The sequence below is a fragment of the Eleutherodactylus coqui genome, chromosome 6, assembly GCF_035609145.1.
Source record: "Eleutherodactylus coqui strain aEleCoq1 chromosome 6, aEleCoq1.hap1, whole genome shotgun sequence".
NCBI lineage: Eukaryota > Metazoa > Chordata > Amphibia > Anura > Eleutherodactylidae > Eleutherodactylus > Eleutherodactylus coqui.
Window position 1 is genome coordinate 44,568,428 of NC_089842.1, and position 22,535 is coordinate 44,590,962.

General features: G+C 43.6%; 1 protein-coding gene across 2 annotated transcripts in view; it reads left to right on the top strand.

Moving 5' to 3' along the window:
• PDPN (podoplanin) overlaps positions 1-10,513 on the top strand; it is a 30,465-nt gene extending 19,952 nt beyond the window's left edge. Inside the window, exons 2-5 of one of the 2 annotated variants that reach the window (XM_066606717.1) lie at positions 474-556; positions 4,123-4,249; positions 5,626-5,734; positions 7,731-10,513. In XM_066606717.1, the coding sequence (XP_066462814.1) occupies positions 474-556; positions 4,123-4,249; positions 5,626-5,734; positions 7,731-7,740 (329 nt within the window). In that variant the 3' untranslated portion in view covers positions 7,741-10,513. The remainder of the gene's footprint in view (positions 1-473; positions 557-4,122; positions 4,250-5,625; positions 5,735-7,730) is intronic. The other variant, XM_066606718.1, reaches the window with a different exon arrangement.
• Positions 10,514-22,535: the final 12,022 nt, after the last annotated feature.

Here is a 22,535-nt window from a genome sequence, read left to right on the forward strand (position 1 = left end):
AAGGTTGCGGGTTCAATCTCTGACTGATTCAGGTAGCCGGCTCAAAGTTGACTCAGTCTTCTATCCTTCCAAGGTCAGTAAAATGAGTACCCAGTTTGGTGGGGGCAAAAGAAGACTGGGGAAGGCAATGGCAAACCACCCCGCAAAAACAGTCTGCCATGAAAACGTCACAATGTGACGTCACTCGGTGCCTAAAAGGGACTTTAAGAAGAGAATAAGAAACTACGGCATCTTCAAGAAAAGGGAGTTTTAATCACAGATCCAGCTCAAAGTACTGAAAGAATAGTGCAAAAAGCCGAGCAGCTGGATTGACCCCACTATAGTCAATAGGGTCCACCCAGCGCTGTTCGGTTCCATCCAGAGACGAAGCAGGAAATCAGAATCCCCAACGCAGGTGTGAATTATAAAGTGCTGTGGAATGTATAAAATAACGATTATTATTATTTATGTTTAGTCCATTTTTGTTTTTCTAGTTGTAACGTTACCGGATAATGAAGCAGAAACTTTGGACGTAACGGAAGAAACCTTCACAGTGTCAACAGAAACTCAAACTCAAGTGAGTGGGGAAGGCAAAAACTCGAAAGAATTCCGTCGATGAACTCCAGCACAGTCCTTCTTCTGTTTGCATTCTCAGTGACATTTTTGTAGCAACAAACTTTAAATTTTGTAAAGATCAGGTATTTCAATCAAACTGCAAACATTTCTGATGATTTACTGTAAATCTAGCGGTCTTCAGTTCTATGGACATGCTATAGATAGCGCGAGATCAGAAGAGATCCCTCGCTGGCTGTTACCGAGATGCATAAGGAGAGCATTCCCCGCTGTTAACCACTTACATAGAAAAAGGTTCACAGAAAGAGCGCACTCCCTCTTTGTTGTCATTGGACTCCTGGGATGTAATCGCAGAAGGCCAATGGGTTGCCATGGCAACAGGATGCCAAATACAGGCGTTCTGCTGTGCCATTGCCTACGATTACCACTACAAGTGATAGGGCATTGCAAAACAGAAGTCCTGCAATGCTTTATAATAACGATCATAGCAGCTATCAATCAGATCCCCTTCAGGGACATAGACAGTGTAAAAACACAAAATAGTGTAAACAAATCCAGCCGGTATCCAGTTTAAGTTTCATCTCCCTTCACAGATCATATCCGTCAGAGGGGATGAAATTACGTACCTAAGGTTCCCGCATTTATCCGCGTACTTTACCCTGGCTTCTGTGCACGTGCCCTTCGCCAAAATGGCGGGTGCATGTGCAAAAGCGCAGATTGCCGGGTTAATTTAAAAACTCCCTGCTCCTGGCTACGAAACATAACCGAGAGCCTCTAGATCTCACGGGGGTCCGCAGTACACGGTTCCTGGTCACATGATTGCCGTTATCCAATGGTTAAAGGCGATCACGGAAAAGGGAGAAAAAAAAAAGCGAAGGTTTCGCCTCCCGCCACAGATCCGATTTGTGAGGGGCGGTGAAATTACCTACCTAGGGCCTCCGGTGATGTCTCCTGATGGAATCCTTATCCGCAGACCTTTCTCAAGCTTTGGCACTTGCGCTTGTTACCAAAATGGTGGACGCAAGCGCAGAAGCTGGGGAGGGCCCTGGAAATTTTTTAATCTCCTTGCTTCTGGCTACTAAAGGTAGTCAAAAGCCTGATGTAGTGAGCAAGGGCCGCAGTGAGTGGTCCTGGGTCATGTGATCACCATTATCCAACAGATAATGCGATCACGTAAAAGTTAAAAAACAGTTGAAGTGTAATGCTCCTTGTGATTTGGGCCCCATTGTGTATATGGACATAAGATTAGAGCCACAATAGGTACGTACAAAAAAAACTTTTTAAAATGACACAGTTGCCAAAAAAGGAAAATCTTATCTTTTTTTATTCTGCTTTGCTTAGATTCATTTAAAAACTGTGTGGTCAAAATACGCAGTACACCCCTAGATGAATTCGTTAGTTTTCAATATAGAGTCATTTGTGGGGGTTCTCTGTCGTTTGGGTCGCTCAAAGGCTCTATAAGTGGACAATAGGACCTAAATTAGCTTCAAGTAAAATATCGGTTCTGAAAGCCACCAGCTGCTCCTTCCGATTTGGGCCCCGCTGTGCATAGAGACACAAGACATGGGCCCCAATGGGTATGTTTCTGAACACAGGGCAAAAATATGACATTTTATTTTGTCTCCTCTAAATTGCATTAATTCCTGAAAAGAAACTGTGGGATCAAAATACTCCTGACCCCCCTCAGTGAATATATTAAGATGTGTATTTTTTTTAAATGGAGTCATTTGTGGGGGTATCTATCATTCTGACACCTATTAGCCTCTGCAATCTTGGCTTGGTGCAGGAAAATAAAGTGTTCCTCAAAATGTTAATAATTAGGGATGAGCGAGTATACTCGCTAAGGCACTACTCGCTCGAGTAATGTGCCTTAGCCGAGTATCTCCCTGCTCGTCCCGAAAGATTCGGGGGCCGCCGCAGCTGACAGGTGAGTCGCGGCGGGGAGCAGGGGAGAGCGGGCGGGAGAGAGGGAGAGAGAGATCTCCCCTCCGTTCCTCCCTGCTCTCCCCCGCAGCTGCCCGCGGCGGCACCCGAATCTTTCGGGACGAGCGGGGAGATACTCGGCTAAGGCACATTACTCGAGCGAGTAGTGCCTTAGCGAGTATACTCGCTCATCCCTATTAATAATCAATGTTAAATTTGTACGTCTCCTAAATGGTTAAAAAAAAGCAACTAAAGTTTCCCAACATGCATCCAGAATAAATTAAACAGATGGAAATATATATCTCTCATCAAAAATTTGTACAGTATGTTTATACATATTTGAGATATTGCAGTTGAAAATGTAAAAAAAATGAATTTTTTTTTTACATTTTTTCCCAATTTTGGCTTTTAATAAATATACCCAAATTATATCGGTCTATTTTTACACCTAAATAAAGTACAAAATGTGGCCAAAAAAAACTATGTCAGAATCACTTGGAGATGCAAAACCTTTACGGAGTTATTCTACGTTAAAGTGAAATGTCAGATTTCCAAAATTTGCGCCATTACTAAGGCGCAAACAGGCTCGGTCACTAAGAAATTAAAAAAATCACGTGAAAAAATAATTTTTTTTGCTCATTTTCCCCTATATATAGGGGAAAGTGAGCAAAAAAGTTTTTTATCCAATATATATATATATGACAAAAAATTAAGAAAAACCCCACGTGTGGCATCATCGTGTCTGCAATGACCTGGACTATAATTTGAGCACACTAAAAAATAAGGAGGAAAAATACAAAATTTATGCAACTTTGAATGCAATAATTCAAAACTAATTATCATTTCCAAAAAAGAGGGGTTTTATTATGCAAAAGTGGAAAAACCTAAAAAAGTATAATGTTTTTGGTATCCTTGTAATCGTACCGACCGGCAAAAAGAAATGTTTCGTGTCATTGACGCTGTAAAAAATAAAATAAAATAATGGCAGAATTGATGTTTTCTCTCGCTGCTCTCAAAAATAAAATAATAAAAGTTTTACAATACATTATATGCACCCAAAAATGGTACCAATAAAAACTATAATTCGCCACGCAAAAAAACCAAGCCCTTAAACGGCCATGGCAACGGAAAAATAAAAAATGTATGGCTTATGAAAAGTGGAAATGAAAATCCTCCCAAAATTGTTGCATCATTAAGCCCAAAATAGGCTATGTCCTTAAGGGGTTAATGTATACCAAGTACATCACTACACTAAAGGGGTTTTCTGGAATTGTAATATTGATGTCTTCTCCTTTTGGATAAACCATCAATATTCGATCAGTGGGGGTCCAACGCCCGTCATCCCCATCAGTCAACTGAGTGACAATCACCCCCTGTGCTCAGATGGCCCATCCTTTATTGCTTCTCCATGTGCCGCCTCCTATATACCAGCATAGCAGCAAGGCCCTTTCAGTAGCAGGCCCAGTCACACCCTTTGTTATGCTGATCTGTGGTAATCCCCAGGGATCAGCCCCCCACCAATCATGGCCTATTCTAATGAAAAGGACATCAGCTGAAATTGACAACCCCTTTAAGACAAATACATTCTTCTTTCTGATTCTGGGTGAAACTTAATCCTGTCCATTTTCTGAATCTCTTCTTATTTAGACTCCTGAGACAGACCTTAATGTGACAAGTCTGTATGACACCAGCACGGCAAGAGCCTTTACAGTGGAAACGGACACGCAGAGCCTGGACAATGCAACATACACAGTAGTTATAGAAGATCCGGAAGGTATGACAACCAATATGTTTTTCAGTTTTTACATGAAGAGTGCAGTATCATTATTTAAAGATACTGCTTTATTTATCCTGTACTGATCCTGAGTTACATCCTGTATTATACTCCAGAGCTGCACTCACTATTCTGCTGGTGGAGTCACTGTGTACATACATTACTTATCCTGTACTGCTCCTGAGTTACATCCTGTATTATACTCCAGAGCTGCACTCACTATTCTGTTGGTGGAGTCACTGTGTACATACAATACTTATCCCATACTGCTCCTGAGTTACATCCTGTATTATACTGCAGAGCTGCACTCACTATTCTGCTGGTGGAGTCACTGTGTACATACATTACTTATCCTGTACTGCTCCTGAGTTACATCCTGTATTATACTCCAGAGCTGCACTCACTATTCAGCTGGTGGAGTCACTGTGTACATTACATTACTTATCCTGTACTAATCCTAAACTACATCCTGTATTATACTCCAGAGCTGCACTCACTATTCAGCTGGTGGAGTCACTGTGTACATTACATTACTTATCCTGTACTAATCCTAAACTACATCCTGTATTATACTCCAGAGCTGCACTCACTATTCAGCTGGAGTCACTGTGTACATTACATTACTTATCCTGTACTAATCCTAAACTACATCCTGTATTATACTGTAGAGCTGCACTCACTATTCTGCTTATAAGGTCACTGTGTACATACATTACTTATCCTGCACTGATCCTGAGTTACATCCTGTATCATACTCCAGAGCTGCACTCACTATTCTGCTGGTGGAGTCACTGCGTACATATATTACTTATCCTGTACTGATCCTAAACTACATCCTGTGTTTCTACTCCAGAGCTGTACTCACTATTCTGCTGGTAGAGTCACTGTGTACATATATTAAGGCGCATTTACACTGAAAGATCATCGCTCAAACGACAGTGACAGTATTGGCTCTGCGAGCCCCGCACAGAACTAGAGCATGCTGCGATTTGTTTTCCGCCCGAGATTTCAATGGGGTTGAATACTTTTGATTGCAGCTGTATAAATCCATACACAGTATTGTTGCTTTCAACGCTTGTCCTTTCCATACAACAGGGTTCCCTGACAATTAGAGAATCATGAGGGGCCCAACTTTTCTTTGTGTGAAACCGTGCCTGTAGAATTCATAGAAGGGGTCTCAGGTCACTCGTGCTCTGGAGGATCTGGTGCTTCTATGGAAAGCCCATTAACTAGGAGTTCTTTGTTTGAAAAAAAATATAAAGCAAAGTGGGGCCCTTTATGATTCCCTCATTGAGAATCCATTGGATAGAAAAAGGCTACTGTCATTTCTGTATATTTTGCTACAAGGCCGGATGATTTTGTTTTCTATTTGGCAGGTGGCCTGGATTTGGGCACATTGGTTGGAATAGTAGCCGGCATTGTATCCATCTTCGGAATAAGTGCCATGATCATCATTTTAATTATTCGAAAAATGGGAAGATACTCGTAAGTGAAAGCCAATTCAACAAAATGTAATGTGAAGCAATAGAATATCACTGAGGTGAACCATTATAATACAGGGAAACCTCTCTGTAGAGACCTCCGAGATGGCTGGTCTACGTCTGATGTGGTCTTCTTGAGCAGGTGGCCTTTGGAGAGGTTTCATATTATATGGACACACTTCAATTGTTTAGCTGCTGATGCCAGTGCCAACAACCTTTTAAACTTGACATATTTCATGGAGCATGATTCACGTGCCTACCTACCATAGAGGCAGAGCTTGCCATGGGGCTACTGATGGAAGGGGACCGTGGAACTGAATGAAGGTACTTCCCATAGTCACTAGTGGAAGCTCCTCCTATACAGCTACCATTATGAACTTGTTCCTTATTTCGTAGACCCTGTGTCTTTGTTTTGGGATCATTACTATTATGGTCCATATACATTGAATGGCCACTTTAAATACGCCCCCCCCCCCTCCCACCCCACTAGTAGTGCATTGAACCTCTTTTGGCCTTCAGAACCATAGTAGTTCCTTTTGGCATAGATACCACTAGGTGTTGAAATTGTTCTGCAGCAATAATGTGGACAAGAAACTTCTTGCAACTGCTGCAAACTGGATGGAGCTGCTAACAGCCTTGACCAGCTGACATGAAGAATTCATTAATTCATGCTGTTTGCGCCAAATTCTGACCTTCCAATCATTAACAGAAATCTGGATTCGTCTATAAAATGTACCCTTAATATGCTCAACTGAAACTGTCCATATAAATAAGAAATACAGTTATTAGTTCTGGTGCTGTATTTATATCACAAGCTTGGTTCTGGTGTTGTATTGATGCATTAGTTTAGCTTGAGTACTGTATTTATAGTAAAAGCTTAGTTCTGGTGCTATATTCACTTTGAGACAGGTTCTGGTGCTGTATTTGTTTATTGAGGTTAGTCCTGGTACTGTAGTTATGCACTGAGGTTGGTTATGTTATAGTCATGTGCTGATTTTTGTTCTGGTGCTATAATCATGTTATGAGCTTGGTTCGGATGCTGTATTTTTATACTGTGCTTGGTTCTGGTGCTGTATTAATTTTATGAGCTTAGTTTTGGTGCCATATTTATGCTAAATAGATGGAAGGACATGATATGACTGGCTGCACATAGGGAGGTCAAGCCATCAGCAGTGGCCAATGGCTGCACAATTTTGCCAATAACTTGAGTGGCCCTGACTTGGCTGGGTGTGGCCAGCTGCATCATGTGTATCCACCCTTGAGGTGGGCCACTAGGCTTGTACCAGTGCTGTGTGCTTGCCAGCCAGCCCCTGCAGGAAAGTTCCAATCAGTAAAAGGACCAGGGTCTCGATTAAAAATGCCATCCAATGTAGTTATTGATATGCAGGAGAATATCTTTGCACCCAGCTGAATAGAATAGGATTTAATCCTTGTTATAGTTACATTTAAGTCAGCACCTTTGGTGGTTTTTAAATACTACTAGTGTATTTCTCATTTTCACATATTAGGAATTCATTGGTGACTTTGAGCAAAGGCATAACTTGAAGCTTCAGGCCCCCATGCAAAATCTATAACTGCCCCTCTTCCCACTACCATTTATAATACAGACACCTTTTTAATTGTGCCCTCTCAGGTACTAGGGCCCAGGAGTGACTTCTGCACCCCTATAGTTATACCCAGGGGCGTAACTATAGAGGATGCAGGGGATGCGGTTGCACCCGGGCCCAGGAGCCTTAGGGGGCCCATAAGGCCTCTCTTCTCCATATAGGGAGTCAAGAACTATGAATAAAGCATTATAGTTGGGAGCCCTATTACAGGTTTTGCATTGGGGCCCAGGAGCTTCAAGTTACGCCTCTGGTTATACCCCTGACTTCTAACAGTCGCAGGATGGATTATCCTTTAGTCTAGATCGATGCCGATAGCATTGGTGGAGTTAAACCTTGTGTTCTTCACTCTATAAATATGGAACGTCCTTCTGATATATGTCATTTTTGTTTCAGCAGGCCCTGAGATGAACACGGGAACCTGAAAGGGGTCAGTTACTCTGTAAAGGAACGTGCATTCTTTTGACTGTGAATTATAGCCATATAACACATATCTTGAGTGTGACAATAGAAGAAGACACCATCGGAGATGGTGAAGAATTGACTCATTCAGGTTCAATGATAAATATATTTATTCCACGTGAAAAAAAAACAAAACACATAAACAAATGCAAAGCGGGACTTTAACCTGACTGTAACCCATATACCATGATATATATAGTGCTTTGTTATTATTTATATAGGTAGCACTTGTTAATTTTATGAATTTTGACATTGTTTTCAAGGTGGGTTAAATGGGACTTCTGTGTAAATATTAACATATGGCTTGTAGTACATTGAATCCCCATCCTTGGGAACATTTTAAACCCTACCCAAAAAAGGAATGCCCAACAAATATCTTGTTTGGAGTATATTTCAATAAAGTCCACCTCCTTTGAGACATGAGGATGGTTGGGAGACATGCATAAGCATATGAAAATGCTGGGAAACACAAAAGTTGGAAGGTCTTAAAAGGGTTGATCCAGAAATAGAGTTGCAATCAAAATTATTCAACCGCCATTACAAATTAAAGGGATTGTCTGGGTTTTTTCAACTGATAACTACCCACTGGATTTGATGAATGAGGGCCCGCTGCTCAGGACCTCTGTCCATTAGCTGATTAACTGACCCAATTCCAGTGCAGTGGGCTTGATGTTGTTAAGGAAGTGGGGGCAGCAGCTTCACTTCCATTGATTTCACTGCTACTCCACTTCCTGTCCAGGACCGGATGTCAGGAACAGGAACAAAAAGTGGAATAGCAGCTCTGGGCTCCCATCGATTTCAGAGGCAGTGAAGCGGGTGCTCCCATTTCCTACCCTGTCCACCGATGACCTATTCCAGCCTGCTGCAATGGACAGTGGGCGACTGACGATCAGCGGATGGACAGGGTCCCAAGTGGGAGACCTCAGGCCATTAATTATTAATGACCTATCCAGAGGATAAGTTCTCAGTTCAAAAGAGCTCAGACAACCCCTTTAAGTTTAGTTGCCAAATTTACAAAGTTTCAGCTGCCAAAAAAAAAATACAGGAACCTAAAATCTCAAAACAAGTAATAAACAGTAACAAGTGGTTTCTCCAAACTCAACACAAAATGCCACTTTTAATTAATATTGCAGACTTGTTCAATTTCCTGCATAGAATTCCTCATAAGAGCATACATTTGCAAATCAGGTGTTCTCTCAAGCACATCTGATGCAACTAATCAAGGACTTCATTATTTACATCAGGCGTGCTTGAGATAAAAGACATCAAATACCTGGACTGGCGAGGGCTTTGTTGACTGACATTTGATTGCATGTTAGACATAAGCAATGGGGGATGAATAATGTTGATTGTTACTGTAAATATTAATCTCTTTTTTAATTGGAATCATTGAAATGCTCTTATGTATAGCTATTGCTGTTACATTCTTGCTATGGTGCCCCGTGCTGTTCTTTTGAGTCTCCCTTACACAGACTCACTTACAGTACTACTGACGGGCACTGGGCAGTTGCCTAGCAGCAACTCGAGAGAGAATTAGAGAGGGGGCAGGAAAATACGGAGCTATGGACAGTGACAGGTGGCTCGCTGATGCTCCACTGAATATGTCCAGACACCTACAGGCTGGCAGTGTGTCAAATGCTCAGCACAGCATGAAGGCGAGACTACTATGGGGGCTCGCTGGCTTAAACTCGGCCAAAACAGCTCTCTATTGGCTCTTCTCTATTGGCTCTCATACAACTTGGAGCAGCAGCAGCAGCAGCTTTGTAAGAACTATAAGTGCCCACACTTAGGCTCCTGCCCCTTGTGTACCAGTGTCTCTGTACTCCATTACTTAGAGGTGTAACTTGAAGCTCCTGGGCCCCAATGCAAAACCTGTAACAGGGCCCCCAACTATAATGCTTTATTCATAGTACTGAGCTCCTGTATGGAGAATAGAGGCCCTATAGGTCCCCTAAGGCTCCTGGGCCCAGATGCAACTGCATCCCCTATAGTTACGCTAGTGCCGTTTTTTCACAGTCACACATAGGTGTAGTTGAGCAGGCGGCCTGCTGTGGTTCAAATATATGGGGCATGTAGTTAAGTTGCCGTTGACAGCTCCCTGTGTATAATGAAGCACAGCTGCTAGCCAACAGAGCGGTCGGCCCACCAGACCTTTCCCTGGTGCAGTAAACGGCCAATCCACCCCTGTGGGCCACCTTCAAAGATATTCTGGGCTGCAGGTTAGACACCCCTGATCTAAGCCTTTGTCTTCCCCTGATAATACATGAGGTCAGAAGTGTCCACCACTAATTTAGCACAGGGCGATCCTTAATTGTTAAAGGGGTCCCTTGACTATAAGCTAATCAGCCACTCTTTCAGCTAACAGCTATCTCATGTGTATGGCCCATCTTACAGGGAAACTGCAAGAAGTGAATTCTACAATGATTCTTCTAAGATATGTACAAGTAATAACTGAACAATTTGTTTGTAATGGTGTAAAACTCCATCTAACTTATTGATATTTCTTTCTGTGACAAAGTCTGTGTACATCGTATATGCATTGAACTGAAATGCATTATGGGTACTTATCTGAAATGCCTTACTTGTCATTGGCTTCTGATTGCTGGCAATGGAGCATGTAGTACACAAAGCAGCATTATTTATGTCAATTATTTTCCCATGTTGGTCCCGATCATCATGAGCAGTGACTGATAATAAAGTGATATGTGTAACCCAAATGTTGTTCTTGTGCAAAATGTTATTAAGGTTTGATGAAAGTGGAACGTCATTTGTTTGGGTATGTTGACATTTTGACACTATTTCACAGATACAGATATCTACTTAAAAATATCAATTAACTGTGTGCATGTATCACATTACTTGTCAAATACAGTGGTGATACTGAGTTATATCCAGTAGATCTTTTATTAGAAAAGTAGAAAACAAAAAAATAAAGAAAAACATTAACGGCAAACACAGAATTGTATACAAGAAAGGGCCCTTCACCCATGGTCCATGAGCCACAAACAAAAGTAAAATTAGTTTATGCCCATGTCTGGAGTTTTGCCACCACTGTACATTCACACACCCACAAAAACTCAACATATAACAAAAAAATACCTAAAAGAGCATAAAGCTATAGAAACTAAAACTACAGGTCCAGCCAAACCCCACTGAAACTAAACATGAATAAAATTAAACAATAGCATAAATACAAAAATAAAGAACTAACCAAACCATACTAACATAAAGACTAAGCCAACTGGCATAACCAAACTACCTAATTTTTTTTTGGTCCCTAGTACAGTTTGGGGGCCATGCGTCCTCTACAGGTCCATGCCCAGAGTTCAAAGTTCAAGACGTGCTAAGCCGTACAAGGTTTTGTTTTTTAAAAACAATAATACAACACTGTGCCCACAGTAGCCTGGGGGCCACACCCGCTTCACCAGTCCGTGCCCAGAGTTCAATGTTCGGGACATGCCAGGCTACGGGTCAAGGAGTGAACCCCACTCCCTTCAACTCCCCACCCAACCTATCTGCCACCCAAAACGGGAATATATAAATATGTGCAAATACATAAACTCCAATAAATGAACATAAACCAATATAAATATTATACAATATGCGCATAACCCAAAAACCTAAGGTTAGCTCACCAGCAGCCCTACTTCTTTCCATTGTGCCCAAACCAAAACAAAAAGCTTCATGGTGCACTCACAGCCCCTAACCGGTATTGGAGATGATAGGCCGGGCACAGACACAGCAATGTACTTTTCGTTCCTTTTTTTTTTTTTATAAAAAGGTATCATTCTTTCCTTAATTTTCCCTAGACTGTAATTAATCTGCCCCTTAATCTGACCTTTCATAGAAAACTGCTCCTATCCTATTCCTCCTCTCCCTACTCCCTAAGAATAGACTGTCCCTAACGAAAAACAAACCCTCTTCATAGGAGAGAAGCTTTGGATGTGCCCAGCCTCTCATACTCCTTGTAATGTACCAGCACCAGGTACCTCAAATGTTCCTACATGCTTTATCCACGGAGAGATTTTTTTACTGCATCAAGATTAAACACCACGCACTCCAGATGTGGAACCTGACCATTAGGCTAACTAGAAATAAAGTGCAGCGGTCCCTGCCACCAAGACCTCTGAAGGCTCCATAAGCCCTCTGTGCATAAGAGAGGTCTGCCAGCCGAGGCTAGCCTATGGAGACCCCTACCTGTTGGCATACCTCTACATTAAAGGGGCACTGAAGCAGGAAATGGGTCAACATGACTCTATCATCGAAGAGCTTTCTCGTAAGAGTCCTGATCTCCCACATCCCTAGACCTCACCAGCATATCATCTTCAGAGCCATGGTAGCATAAGCCAGGAGATATCCATGCTGCATGCAAAGGTCCTTCACTTGCCCTCCTGTCTCTCACTCCTGGAAGAAGGGCCAAAACCATAACCGGCAGGAGTATACCCATGGAGGAGCCCTCTCTTGCAAGAGGTTGCCTATGTTGATCTTAAAAAAAGGTGTTTACAAAAAACACCACAGGGTTGACCATAAATAACCCCCCTAGTCTTTACGTGATTAGGTACACCCTATTCCCCCACAACATTAGAAAGAACAGGTTCTACGCCCGGGTCCAGAGAGGTTCTGGCAAAATGCATACGCTGCTCAGGTAGATGAATAAAGGGAGCAGGTATGTTTTGATCAAGTTAACTCCCGAAGGGTCAGAGACCAACCCTTCCCCTGACTCCCCTTCTGAGTGGCACCATCCAGTCTGTCTATCCAATTTTGCATTGGGTAATTCCTCTCTACAAATTTGATGCTGAGAACTTTTGCTGAAGTGTGGGGCACCAGAAGGGTGTCCAGGAGATCAAACATAGGATCCCCCCTTCTAACCAGAGACTCTCACACTTATCCAAGTTGACCCCAGACCCGGATGCCTCAGATTAGCAGTCCACTACTGACACCACAAACTTCCCCTCACCTCTCGAGGACAAGAAGAACATGACATCATCAGCGTATGCAACTGCCCTCAGAATGACCCCCAACACTGCCCGGTCCATCCCAACCTCTGTTATAGGTCCACGATCAAACCTCCTAAGGAAGGGCTCTATTGCAAATACATACAACAGGGAACTTAGAGGACAGCCCTGATGGATGCCAGACCCCATCTCAAAAGGGCGGCCAAGACAACCGTTAACCGGTGGAAAAGACTCAGTCTCTATACAATATTCAAAGCCAATTGACAACCTCCCCCCCAGCAGACCATATCTCAGGAGAGCTGACCAGAGGTACTCGTGATTAACCCTATCAAACGCTTTTGCCTAATCCAGCGACAGCAGGTACCCCTCTCAGTGACCATCCCTATCCTGCTTCACTGCTTCATGGACACCGAGAACAGCACTAAAGGTGCTTCGACCTGGAACAGATCAATGCTGGGCCCCCGAGAGAATCCAGGGTGTAAAGTTCACTAGCCGATTAAACAGCACTTTTTCTAGAATCTTCCTGTCCAGAGAAGCACTATGGGATGCCAGTTCTCAGTACGCCTCAAAGCTGACCTCCTCATCGACCTAGGCAGTGCGAGAGGAAAGACACTCATTTAATACCTCTATCAACAGGGGACTCAAGAAGTCCTTGAAGGTCTTATAATAGTCAGATATTAAGCCATTTGGGCCTGGTGATTTTTGGAGCCAGAGCCTATCAATCACCAGTCTAACTTCCTCTTCTCTGATCTCTTCTTTCAAAACATCAAGAGAGGCGTCTACCCCTGGCTCAGGGACAGTTTCAGCCAGGAAAGCCGACATCATGTCCAAATCCAGGTCCCCTTTTCCCAAGAGTAGAGAGTAGTAGGCTCTGATGACCTCCAGAATCCCTGATCTGGATTGATTCAGGGACCCTGTACTATCAATCAGTCCAGTGACCTCTTTACTATTCACTGACATCCTACAGTTTCTGTAAGAGACGGGTGAGCAGTACTTCCCGAAATCCCTCTCAAAAACCAAGGATGTGGGTCTATCGTACCAGCACTTCTTGAGTAAAAATTTCACCCTGGAGATCTCCTTGCAGCTACCTCCAGTCAAGACGAGATGTTCTAGTTTCCTCCTCAGGCCCTGATACAGGCGGTACCTGTCCATGCGCCAGAGCTAAGAGAGCTCTCGGAAGAACCTCGCCACACCACTCTTGAACATTTCCCACCACTCTGTCTTACACTACTACAGAGATCCAGTAACAGTATCTGGCTCTGCAAAAAGACCTCAAAGGACTGTCTTATCTCTGCTTCCTCAAAGAGCATCAAATTCAGTCCCCATAGGTCTCTGCCCATCCAGGGGGTCTCTGCAACATTCAAAGAAAACAATATTAGACAATGGTCAAAGAATTCCACCTCAACGACAGACACTGGTGAAGAGATGGCTTCCTCCTTCAAATAAAACCTGTCTATTCTACGCTGCTGCCTCCATGAAAGGCGAATTCCTCATGGCCTGTGGTGTACCGGATGTGAACATCCACCAGGTAAGCTTTGCTACCTATGGCATTAAGCACGACGCTATCAAAAGTCAACCACTTGCCCCTAAAGCCTCCCCTATCACAGGCCCTTGTGACTGCATTAAAGTCACCTCCAAATACAACTTGACGACTGGTAAAAAGGTAGGGCTTGATCCTCATGAAGAGACTCTTCCTGTCCTTTTTTGACTGGGGACTATAGATGTTGATAAGTCTTAGTTCTGGCCCCTTCATGAGGACATCTTAGATCAGGCACCTTCTCATTTCTAATTAAATAACTTCTCGCCATTCAACCAAAGCAGTAAAAAGGACAGGCACTCCACTATGCGGCTCGGCTGCAAGAGACCAATAGGAAGGACCTGACCTCCACTCCCTCACTAGAAAGGAATAAAAATGTAGTCATCAAAACTTCTGATAAGGGAGGCAAGATAGTAGTTATGGATGCCTCCCTATAGCAAAGATTGGTCCATCATGTCCTGAATGATAATAAAACATATAAGAAATTAGAGGAAAAGCCAAGTGGGAAATTTAAAACCAAAGCTTCCCAAATTGCTGCAGGAGGGGCTAGCTTTAGGAGTATTAACAAAGAAAGAGATAAATCATTTAGAACCTGATAAACCAATAACAGCAACGCTTTATGGATTACCAAAACTCCAGAAAAATATTTTTCCACCACCAATTCGTCCCATTGTGTCTGGAATTCGTTCTGTGAGTGAAAAACTAAGTCAGTGTATAGATGAGGCAGTACAACCTCTAGTCCAATGTACACCAGGGTATATCAAAGATAGCAGAGACCTCCTGCAGCAATTAGAAGGCTTTTGCTGGCAAAAAGGTTTAAAATGGCTCACATGTGATATAGCTAGTCTATACTCTTGTATTCCCCACCAACAGGCTGAACAATCAATTATATTCCAATTACAGAAATACAGTAATTTTAGTGGGGAACTAAGAGAGTTTATTGTAATGTATGTAGAATTTTTATTGTGCCATAACTTTTTCATGTTTGACGGAACCTACTACCTCCAAATCACCGGAGATCCAATGGGGTCTAAATTCTCACCCACTCTGGCCAATCTCTATATGGCATGGTAGGAGGAACATCAATTTTATTCTGCTTCCCCTTTTTGGATAAAATAATTAGCTATAATCGCTTCATAAATTTCTTTATTGATATTCATTGAAAAACATACCACTGTAGGGCACACCAAACGTGAAAGTGCACAAAACAAACAGACAGACAGAGGGTAGCACACTAAATAAAATTGGCACCTTTAATTCAGGTAGCCAATAAGGCATGAGTATCCTTCTAGTGGATGTTAGAAATATGGTAGTAGATGTGAGCTATTACTGAAGATATTCCGCTTTCTATGGCCAATACAATAAGTATTAGGGCAGCGTTAATATTGAATTTTATTCATGTCTGTAATTCAACATTTTGACAACTCATTATTGTCCTCCTAAGATACTCATCCTTAGGCTGCATTCCCACAAACGTATATCGGCTCGGTTTTCACGCCGAACCGATATACGTCGTCCTCATATGCAGAGGGGGGGGGGGATGGAAGAGCCAGGAGCAGGAACTGAGCTCCCGCCCCCTGTCTGCCTCCTCTTCGCCCCTCTGCACTATTTGCAATGAAAGGAGGTGGGACGCAGGCGGGGCTAAGTTCCGAGAATTAGCCACGCCCCCGTTCCACCTCTCCCCATTGCAAATAGTGCAGAGGGGCGGAGAGGAGGCAGAGAGGGGGCGGGAGCTCAGTTCCTGCTCCTGACTCTTCCATCCTCCCCTTCTGCACACGAGGATGACGTATATCGGCTCGGCGTGAAAACCGAGCCGATATACGTTCGTGGGAATGCACCCTTAAACAATCCTCGTGTACTTAGGCCAGATAATAGATCAATTGCCTGTTGCTAATTATATCAGGTTTCTGTGTGACTATGTCAGTCATGGGAACTTTAGTGCATAATACTTTATTATGGTTTCAAAGAAAATAGGACCCCATTGACAAATTGATGATGAGGTCACTATAAGCATATGCATATTTTTGTTTCATGTTATCAGATTTGTCAACCATGAGATTTAGAGACTTCAACGCATTTCCCCGTGGATCCCACGGATCATCAGGAAGTTATCATCTATTAGTATTCACAACAGCAATGTACTGCCCACAGGTGAGACAGATACAGATACATGCTGCCCAGGATAGACAAGAGGCTTATAATAAATTAGTTTGATCAATAATAATCAAATTTCAGCCGTAATTATTTCTAGGTGCATATAAGCGCCCAGAAATATACAGTAGTCTCCGGGAGGGGATTGTCAACTCTATTGCCTAGAGGTTATAAACCTAGAGAGTGCTTGTAAATTATACTGGCTTAGCAAACAATGAGGGTAATATTTGCCAATATTGCACTTTTCTCACTGATAGGGATGGTTTGTAGGCCTTTATTGTTGGCAAATATTGCTTATAAGCCTTTATTATTGGCAAAGAATACTTATAAATAGTACTGGCTTAGCATACAAATGGGGTAATGTTTGCCAATGTTATGCTTTTTTCCAATAGAGTGCAAACCACTTTACTTTGAATTATTAGACTACTGCCCCTGTGAATAATATTTTCATAATTTGGAGCTTCGGTGAAGAAGTGAAAGATTTCATCAACTATATGAATACCAATGATTTAAATCTGAGCTTCACTAGTAATTATAATGAGGTCTCCATATCACTTTTGGATTTACAGTTCACAGCCAAAGAAAACTCCAGTGAGATTCAGACCACCCTCTACCATAAACTAGAAGCAAGGAACACTTCTAGTGCATGCTAAGAGTTGACATCCGGCTCACACTATGAAAGCTATCCCCTTAGGGCTCATGTCCACGGGGAAAAGAAGAATTAAAATCCGCAGCGGATTTTAACTCTTCTCCCGCGCGCGGATCCGCACCCCCATAGGGATGCATTGACCACCCGCGGGTAGATAAATACCCGCGGATCGTCAATAAAAGTGATTTTAAAAAAATGGAGCATGAAAAAATCTGGACCATGCTCCATTTTCATGCGGGTCTCCCGCGGGGACGGCTCCCGCGGGCTTCTATTGAAGCCTATGGAAGCCGTCCGGATCCGCGGGACACAAAAATCACATTTTACTTACCCGCTCCGGTTCTTCTCTTCGGCGCCGCACCATCCTCTCTCAGCCGCGCCCGGATCATTTTGCTTCGGCCCGGCGCATGCGCGGGGCACGTCATCGACGTCATCGTGCACATCCGCCGAGCCGAAGAATGAAGATCCGGCCGCGACGAGAGAAGATGACGCCGCCGCGAAGAGAAGAAACGGAGCGGATGGGAGGTGAGTTTATTGTCATTTATTTGTATTTTCAGCGCTCATGTCTGCGGGGCAGGAGGGACCCGCTGCAGATTCTACATGTAGAATCCGTAGCGGGCCCGATTTTCCCCATGGACATGAGGCCTTAGGGTAATACGTTAGAGCGAAACGAACATGCTCAGAGAATAGTGATTATATTAAAACTGAAAATCAAATAAATGTTAGATTAAGACAGAGGTTATAAATAGAGATGAGCGAGCACCAAAATGCTCGAGTGCTCGTTACTCGAGTCGAACTTTCAGTGATGCTCGAGAGTTCGTTTCGAGTAACGAACCCCATTGAAGTCAATGGGCGACTCGAGCATTTTTGTATATCGCCAATGCTCGCTAAGGTTTTCATTTGTGAAAACCTGGGAAATTCAAGAAAGTGATGGGAACGACACAGAAACGGATAGGGCAGGCAAGGGGCTACATGTTGGGCTGCATCTCAAGTTCCCAGGTCCCACTATTAAGCCACAATAGTGGCAAGAGTGAGACCCCCCCCCCCCCCGCACTGTCAGCGTAAAGATCGTTCTCCTCTGCCACAGCTGTAACAGCTGTGGCAGAGAAGAACGATGTTAGCCCATTGAATTCAATGGAGCCGGCAATACAGCCGGCTCCATAGAAAGCAATGGGCTGCCGGCGATCGCAGGATGAATTGTCGGGAAGGGCTTAAATATATAACCCCTTCCCTGCAATTCATCCAGAAATGTGTAAAAATAAAAAAAATATATATACTCACCTTGTCCCAGCAGACGGAGTTCAGCTCGGCCGGCCTGCAGTGGGTGTGAAGGGGGTGTGAGTCAGACCTGCCCCTGATTGGCTCAGCGCTGAGCCAATCAGAGGCAGGTCTCACTCACACCCATTCATGAATTCATGAATGGGTGAGTGAGTGCTGCCTCTGATTGGCTCAGGGGCAGCCCTCAGCTGAATGACATATTTTTAAGCCCTTCCCGAAAATTCATCCCGCGCTCACCGGCAGCCCATTGCTTTCAATGGAGTCGGCTGTATTGCCGGCTCCATTGAATTCAATAGTCAGTGCTCGTTTAATCGAGACGAGTACCGCGTGGTGCTTGTCTCGAGTAACGAGCATCTCGAGCACCCTAATACTCGAACGAGCATCAAGCTCGGACGAGTATGCTCGCTCATCCCTAGTTATAAACGGTGGGTGATCAAAAGAGCACAGTCCAAGATCAAACATCAAAATAGAAATGTGTTATTGTATGGAAAAAGGCAAAAGGACAAACTCTATGAAAGAATATTTTCTTCTACAGCGTACAGAAAGCAATATAAGGGTGCGTTCACACGAACGTATATCGGCTCGGTTTTCACGCCGAGCCGATATACGTTGCCCTCGGGTGCAGGGGGGGGGAGGATAGAAGAGCCAGGGCCAGGAACTGAGGCTCCCGCCCCCTCTCTGCCTCCTCTCCGCCCCTCTGCACTATTCGCAATGAGAGGAGGCGGGGCAGGGGCGGGGCTAAAGTCCGGGAATTAGCCACGCCCCCGTCCCGCCTCTCTCCATTGCAAATAGTGCAGAGGGGCGGAGAGGGGGCGGGAGCCTCAGTTCCTGGCCCTGGCTCTTCTATCCTCCCCCCCTGCACACGAGGACAACGTATATCGGCTCGGCGTGAAAACCGAGCCGATATACGTTTGTGGGAATGCGCCCTCAATCAGATAAAAAATATTTTTCTGAGTTATTTGCTGATCCTTAAATAGGATATAACGTTGTAATCAATATTAGAAGAGGGCGTATTATGCGTCCCCAAAAGAAATAAAAATTTATCAGTGTCATTATGAGTGTCACAGGGCAGTGCCGTGCTGGTTGGCACAAAAGGGATTTTTTTTCCCTATGGAGGCAATAGATGCACAACATGTAAAAACATGAAAAAAAACTGAGAATTTTTTAACAAAGAGTTAAATAAAGAATATAAAATTGACAGCTTCATTAACTGTAACACCATTAATATTATATATGTAATTAATTGTAAACAAGGTCAAAAGGGTTATGCAGTATGCACAACACGCAAATTAAAAAACAGAATTTCAGGATATTTGGAGGACATCAAAGGAGGATCAGCAGCGGCGCGGCACTTTATAAAAACCACAGTAATTAGCACTTTATAAAAACAGCATAACAGTAATTTGGAATTTTTTGATTTTTATAGAATAGAAAAGGTAACACTGTCCATACGGGGAGGAGATACCCAAGGCATTCAGGAGAGAAGCATTCTGTATAATGACTCTGGACAGGAGACATCCCAAAGGTTTCAATAATAAAATAGATTTAATGTAAATCCACTGATAAAAAGGAAAATCAATAAACAATTAGGCCTCCCTCACACAGGCGTTTGCAGAAATGCAGCGTTTTCTGCAGATTCAGTCCAGTTGCAGCAGCGCTGGCATGTGCTATGCCAGGGTTTTGGCTGCGTTTAAAGCACACTTGAAAACGCAGCCAAGGTTGCTGAAAAAAAAAAATCCATACTCACCTGGCAGGTGCCGTCAGTGACTCTCTGACCTCCATGCAGGCTGCCGGGCACTTGTCAAGCCAGCAGAGGATCTTTTGCTAATGACGGAGATTAGAAGTCCATGCTTCCAGCAAGAGATTGCTCCGATTGGCTGAGCAACGCTGAATGACAGCCCGCTCAGCAAATCACAGCCAGCGCTGGATGCTCCAATCACAGCCATTCATTGGAGCATCCAGCGCTGGCTGTGATTGACTGAGTGAGCTGTCACTCTGCGGTGCTCAGCCAATCAGAGTAATCTCTTGCTGGAGGTGGGGATTTTAATCTCAGTCACTAGCAAAAGATCCTCTGCTTACTAGACAAGTGCCCAGCAGCCTGCACAGAGGTCTGGAGAGTCCCTGACGGCATCTGCCAGGTGAGTATGGATTTTTTTCCCCCTCAGGTAGTGTAGCTAGGGTGTTTAGCGCTGTCCAAAACGTGTCACCAAGTTGTGCAATGTTTTTCGGCAGAGCTGAAACCGCTGCCTATTCATTTCAATGGGCGACGCAGGGCCGAAAATGGCCAAAGATAGAACATGCACTGCTGTCAAAGTGCAGCGTTGCAAACGCTGCGTTTTGACGCTTGTGTGAGCAGCCCCATTGAAATGCTGTAAAAAAAAAAACATCTGTGTGAGGGAGGCCTTACAGTTTTGCTTTTTTATTTTAAAAAAATCCTTTTGCATTTAATAAAGGCCCATTTAAACAGAATGATCATCGCTCAAAATTCGCTCAAACGACAGTTTTGAGCGATGATCCTTGCATAACTCCAAGTAGCTAATTAGCTACTTAAGAGTTAATGTAGGTGGAGCAGGAGACCACAGTGATAGCTCTGAAAACAAAGCAGCTGTTTTGTATATGCAAACAGCTGCATTGTTCTCAGAGCTTTTTAGCTGGTGTCCCACTGAGAACTGCCAGCAGGATACCAGCTGAAAGAATGCTATCACCACCACCTGATGAAATATCAGCATGCGGCGCTGATAAGGCTAATGCCTAATTTTTAGCTGGCTATAAATGAGTGATGAATGAACAGAGCATGATTGGCCGCATGTTTAGCCGCAACGATTATTACTCAAAAGATGGCTTTTGAGCGGTATTCGTGTCTAAATGGGCCTTACGTGTTTCTAGTTGTGCAACACCATTTCATTCAAATAAAAGTAAGCTTATAGTAAGAAAAAGTAATTTGGTCCCTGTTTACACCAGAACATATATTTTTATTGCGTTTTTTTGAGGGGGGCATTTGAGTATTTACTGCAGTTATATAGGCAGGATTGGTAAAAATATCAAAGATAAAACTAAACTGGTGTCTGAAATTGATGGAGCTTTACTATATGTATAAAAATTACACGGGGATGGCTTCTGTTGAAGTCAATGGAAGCTGTCCCTCCTGTGGCACTTCTGCAATGAGCATTGCAGAAGTGTCATGGAGGCGTGTCATTGCCTAGCCGACAGCGCAGTGTCCCCTATACTGCACATGTGCACTGGAGGCGTATCCACATACAGAAAGAAGACGACTTCTGACAGTTATGCAGGGTCACCGGCAGCGGGCACGGGAGGACTCCGTGTGGCATTTCCCACACGGAATCTGTGTGTGCCTGTGTGCATGAGGCCTTAAATTCGCTGCAACACGTAGGCAGCTTAACAGAATGCTTTTTTAAAGTTTATATTTCACTGTCCTGTATGAAGATATAATAAAGTATTGGAGATCGATGTGTTGAAGCTGGTTACCTCCTCTTTCTGTATGTCAGCTGCATGAGCTAGCAGTCTACCAAGTCTCCACATGTGATCTCCTCAACACATCTCAGTGGAATTGTCAAGCCGCAGAACGGTGAGCCCTTTTGGATCCGATTTTCAGTTTTATCATTTGCACTTGGTTCTTGTCCCTTCATGAGGACATCCAAGAACAGACACCTTCCCATTTCTAATTAAATATCTCAGCGCCACTCAACCAAAGCAGTAAAAAGGACAGGCACTCCACTATACAGCTCGGCCGCAAGAGACCAATAGGAAGGACCCAACCTCTACTCGCTTTTTGCTTTATGTATGGCTGCCAAATCAGACAGCCTGGTCTCCTGCAAAAATAACATGTCAGCTTCAACACAGCCTAGAAAATCAAAGGCCGCAAATCTAGCCATATTGGACTTAATGTTGGCAACTTTAATTGATGCCAGAGTTAGCAGAGTGGGTGCCACCATCATGAAGTATTAAATTAGATGGCTTTCTTCCTCACACCCACTTCGGGGTCAGAGTTAAGCCCATTGCTCCTTTTTTTGGACATGGATGTGTCCATAGCAAGGGATCCTCTGACCCAGTCATCCTTGTCTCCAGGCTCTAGAGTAGGCCTCTCCCCAGAAGGAACTACGCCTCCATGAGAAGGAAACTTAGTGCCCCCTACTGACCTTCCTCTTGCCCTA